A 4,370-nucleotide genomic window follows, 5' to 3' on the forward strand; every position below is an offset into this window, starting at 1 on the left:
TGGAAAAATATTTGTTGATTAAAGAGGTTTATTTTTTTTATTAAAAATATTGGTGATATAACAGAAAATAGCCTAATTCAGAAACGATTTAAGTTTAAAATTGATATTTTTACTTTCATGATAAATTTTATGCACTTGGCTCTAGGCTAGGTGATCCCACAGTATGTCTTTACTTTAGGCTTATTATACCAACACTCACTATGCTCATAAGGTTTCACAGCACTACCACCACCCCTCACAGTCCCCCTGTCACTAAAATCATAATGGGCAGACAGTAATCAAACCATTCTATCTGGATAAATGCATTTTGGTTTTTATGATTTCTCCTATTTTGAGAAATCAAGCATGACATGATGTGATAAACACTGGCTTTTATATAGGTTAGATTATAAAAAGCATAAAGCACTTTCAAAACTGAATTAACTAGTCTTGAAGCTTAAGATTACAATGACTTTTACAATTAACTTTACAAAAAACTCACAGTAACTAAAATAAACTGATTTATGAGCAAGTTATCCTAATAATCCTTATCTTCGGAGTATTTTTACAGAATTTTATAAAATAAAAATGTTCCATTAAAAAAAACAAATCCCAAAGGCTTTGAATCGCACTTAATACCCTTTCACTCATGTGGTAGCTTTTTATCATTGTGCACTTAGAATGTTGCTTTTAACTGCAAACATTTTAGGTAGCAAAAATGTTAGCCAAAAATGCTTTAGCAGCAGCAGACATAAAAATATACATTTACAACCAAGTTGTTTATATTAACTGTGTTCTGTGATTCATGAAAACTGTATTGTTTATTTAAGCCTTTCAATTATTCCTTCCAGGTGTGGAACTAAAATTTTATTTTACTCCAATAGTTGTTTTCAAAATAAACCATAAACCAGCAGTTTCATGCCTTCTAAAAATAAAGCTGATGAATATAATCCTGGTGAATTTGTTTTGAAATGGAAAAACAAAATACGGACACACTACATTATAATACAAAACAAAACCTATGGCATTTTTTTTCACATAAAGATGTATGTATAAAATAACAAGACAGAAAATAAAATAGCAATAAGAGAAAAACCATCCAAAATAATCAAACTAGCAGTAAGTAGAATACATAAGATAAAAAGATGAGTCAGTTAAAAAACCTTCACTACTTAAAAAGAAAAAACTCCTAATGAAATAAATAATTTATCCACAGTTTTCAAATACTAAAATATATGTTGTACAAGTTTTTAATCTTAACAAACATACACACTCAAAACAAATTACTAACTTACGTTCAAAAAATTGACGGTCAAATTTATTACAACCATTAAAACATACTTTCTTACCACTAGGGCAATAAGTAATCCTGTTTTGATAAAATTTTCATCCATGGAACTTATCATAATTTGTTGTTATAGTGTTCCTACATAATCAAGATGAGCTAATTTTCTATGCATAAAATGCCATCACATAAATTTTTATATTTCAATTAGTTTCAAGTATATTGTAACTTCTGATAGATTAGATAAAAGCTTGTTTTTCTCAAATCGTTTAGGACTGAAAACTCTAAATAAACAGTTTTACTACTCTATTCACTAAAGAAACAATTAATTATATTATTACTGCATCTACAGTAACAATTTCTTTTCTACTCCATTCACAAAAGTAATAATTCATTCTTAGCTCTATCTCATGGAGTAAAATATACTTCCTTAAATGCATCCACAAGAGTAAAAATTCCTTCTCAACTTCATCTATTGGAGTAAAAGCAACTTCCTTAACCCTATAATGCCAACATTAAATTTTTAATCATTAACACTAAGTAGTATGGGGTCATAGTGCTGGCATTCTAGGGTTAACTGCATTCACTACAATATTATAAATAATTCCTTCTCAGCTTTACCACTACAGTAACAATCAGTTTCTTAACTTCACTTAATTCTGAAGAGACTTAAAAAACAGAGCAAGGGCTGATAATTAAATACAGCATGTGTATAGCTTTATTTGATTACTGTTCTGACTTGAGCATAAATTTATCTTTTCTCTTAAACATTTATGGAAACAATAAAATCTAAGTTCAAAAATTATAGCTAATAAAAATTACTTGTGTTTTGAAATAACCTACTAGGTGTAGTAGTAGAATGTGAAATACCAAAAACCACAGAATTATTACACAAAATTTCATAGGTAAAAGTTAATTGTTTATGCTCTAAGTAACTTCATAGCTAATTCTTGATTGACAATTTAGGCTGTAAATCCATGGAAAGTGAATGTTTAAATTAGCAACAAACAACCTGTGTTAAACGTTTATGTAAGATGACTTATAGTTTGAAAAACCAAAAAGTGCTCGAAAGAAAATGCAATAATTAATGTTGTTTTTTTGGTGACTTTTATTACCCATCTTAAGGATGTTGCTCATTTTAATCTTTATTTTCAATTTGATAGTATTTGCAATGTTTAACCATCAAGTTGTAATACTTCTGTTAAAACCTGAAGATGAGACAGTCTTTAAATACATAAAATAATGTAAATATAGAAAAAATAAAAATATTAAAATCAGTAGTATGTGACAGACTCACAGGATGGGAAGGCAAGGGTTCTGTTAACAGCATGTCACCTAAAATCTTCCTGCAGTAAGTGGCCATCTTGGCTTGTTGCTTGGTTCTGTAGAGGAAGAAATATACACACAACATATATACACATATAGATACATACATAATCGTATAATGTAATAGCTTACATGAGAGTTATTTTTACGTACTACTTCCTGTAGTCAGCTCCAAGTGTTTGTTAAATGTCATAGGTTGGTTAACATAAGAGTGATAATGTTAGACACAAACCACTGAGTACGTTATATTTTATGTTGTTATATTTTGGTGGATGATTCAGGTATTATTTGATATTCTTAGTCGATATTTTATATCTACATAAAGATTAGTTTTTGGTTTTATTATAGGAAAATTACTGCTATTAACTTGACACATTTTAAACAGTAATATGTTTCTCATAAATTTGTCACAGGTGTTACTCTACTTTAAGTTGAAACAGTATGAGTGGCTTAATGAGTTTTCAATGGTCAAAAGATGTTAGGGAGAGTTGGAGAAAAATCAGGCATGTTATTATTATACTAGATTATATTTTTAAAAGAAATTTACTTCTACGACATTAGTTCAAGCCAAAAGCTAGTGTTTCCTAAGTAAGGAATACTCAGTGCTGAATCCAAAACTTTCCACCAGGTGGGTGGGAGGGGATGAATTAAAATTCAACAACATGGAAAATACTGTACTTCAAGGGTGGGATTTTTTGCACAGGGGAGAATTCTTTCAGCAAGTAACTGATGAAATAATGCATTCTAATCTTTATAAGTAGAAGGGTAAAAAAAGTGTATTTAATTATCTATAATTATTGCTTTACTGATTTTTAGTTTTGCTCTAAGTATATAGTTCACTCTATTTGGAAGTTAATATTAAATTGCAGTAGAGCTAAGTGGAAAAAAATTATATATACACAGCACACAAGTTACAAACATAAAAGAATATAAAAATGTATGTATGGTTAAGTGTGAAAATAATTGTGTATATCCATTATAGTACATGAGCTATATACACAATGGATCTGTTACCATTAGAATATTGAATAATGTATGTATGGTTAAGTGTGAAAACAATTATGTATATCTATTATAGTATGTGAGCTACAAACACAATGGATCTGTTACCATTAACTTACCAGTACAATATGAAAAAATTTATGTATAGCTAAGTGTGAAAACAATTATATCAATTGGATTATATGAGTTACACACACAACAGAAATTAATCTCAACAATGATGAAACAATTGAAAATGTCAAATTACAAAAACATATTCTCCAACCCATAAATCTCCAATTTACTGTGGCATGTAACATTAAAGTTGTCTTTCATATATTTAGAGAGTAATGTTGCAAAGGGTCAACAGATGTGATAAAATTATAAGTAAAACAAACATGATTCAGTAACATGTCATAAATTACTATATAAAACAAAGTATCATCATATGTTTTAAAACATAGTAACTGTCATATCACCGATGCAAAACCTATTAAGATTTATATTAGAGTGCTTTTAAGAAATTCATGAAACAAAAAAAAAAGAGAGAAGCTCAATGTTTTACATAACTTATGACAAAGAAAAGTTAATTTCTTTTCTGAAAATTTATCGTGTCATTTAAAATCACTGATTGAAGAAAACATGAATCAGTCAAAGAGTCACACTCTCATGAAGAAACAAAAGAAACTTACGAACAATGGTTTTCGAAAGACAGTATCACTGGCATGAAGAAACAAAAGAAACTTACGAACAATGGTTTTCGAAAGACAGTATCACTGGCATGAAGAAACAAAAGAAA

The 4,370-nt window shown here is 28.8% G+C and overlaps 1 protein-coding gene across 2 annotated transcripts in view; it reads right to left on the minus strand.

Annotated features, from left to right (window-relative positions):
- LOC106467342 (1-phosphatidylinositol 4,5-bisphosphate phosphodiesterase classes I and II-like) overlaps nt 1-4,370 on the minus strand; it is a 106,284-nt gene that overhangs the window by 44,570 nt on the left and 57,344 nt on the right. For both annotated transcript variants that reach the window (XM_022395502.1, XM_022395501.1), the window contains exons 9-10: nt 4,320-4,333; nt 2,562-2,646 (exon numbers count right to left, since the gene is read on the minus strand). In XM_022395502.1, coding sequence (XP_022251210.1) covers nt 2,562-2,646; nt 4,320-4,333 — 99 coding nt within the window. The remainder of the gene's footprint in view (nt 1-2,561; nt 2,647-4,319; nt 4,334-4,370) is intronic.

This window comes from Limulus polyphemus, unplaced genomic scaffold (assembly GCF_000517525.1).
Source record: "Limulus polyphemus unplaced genomic scaffold, Limulus_polyphemus-2.1.2 Scaffold2577, whole genome shotgun sequence".
In the NCBI taxonomy this organism is placed as follows: Eukaryota; Metazoa; Arthropoda; class Merostomata; order Xiphosura; family Limulidae; genus Limulus; species Limulus polyphemus.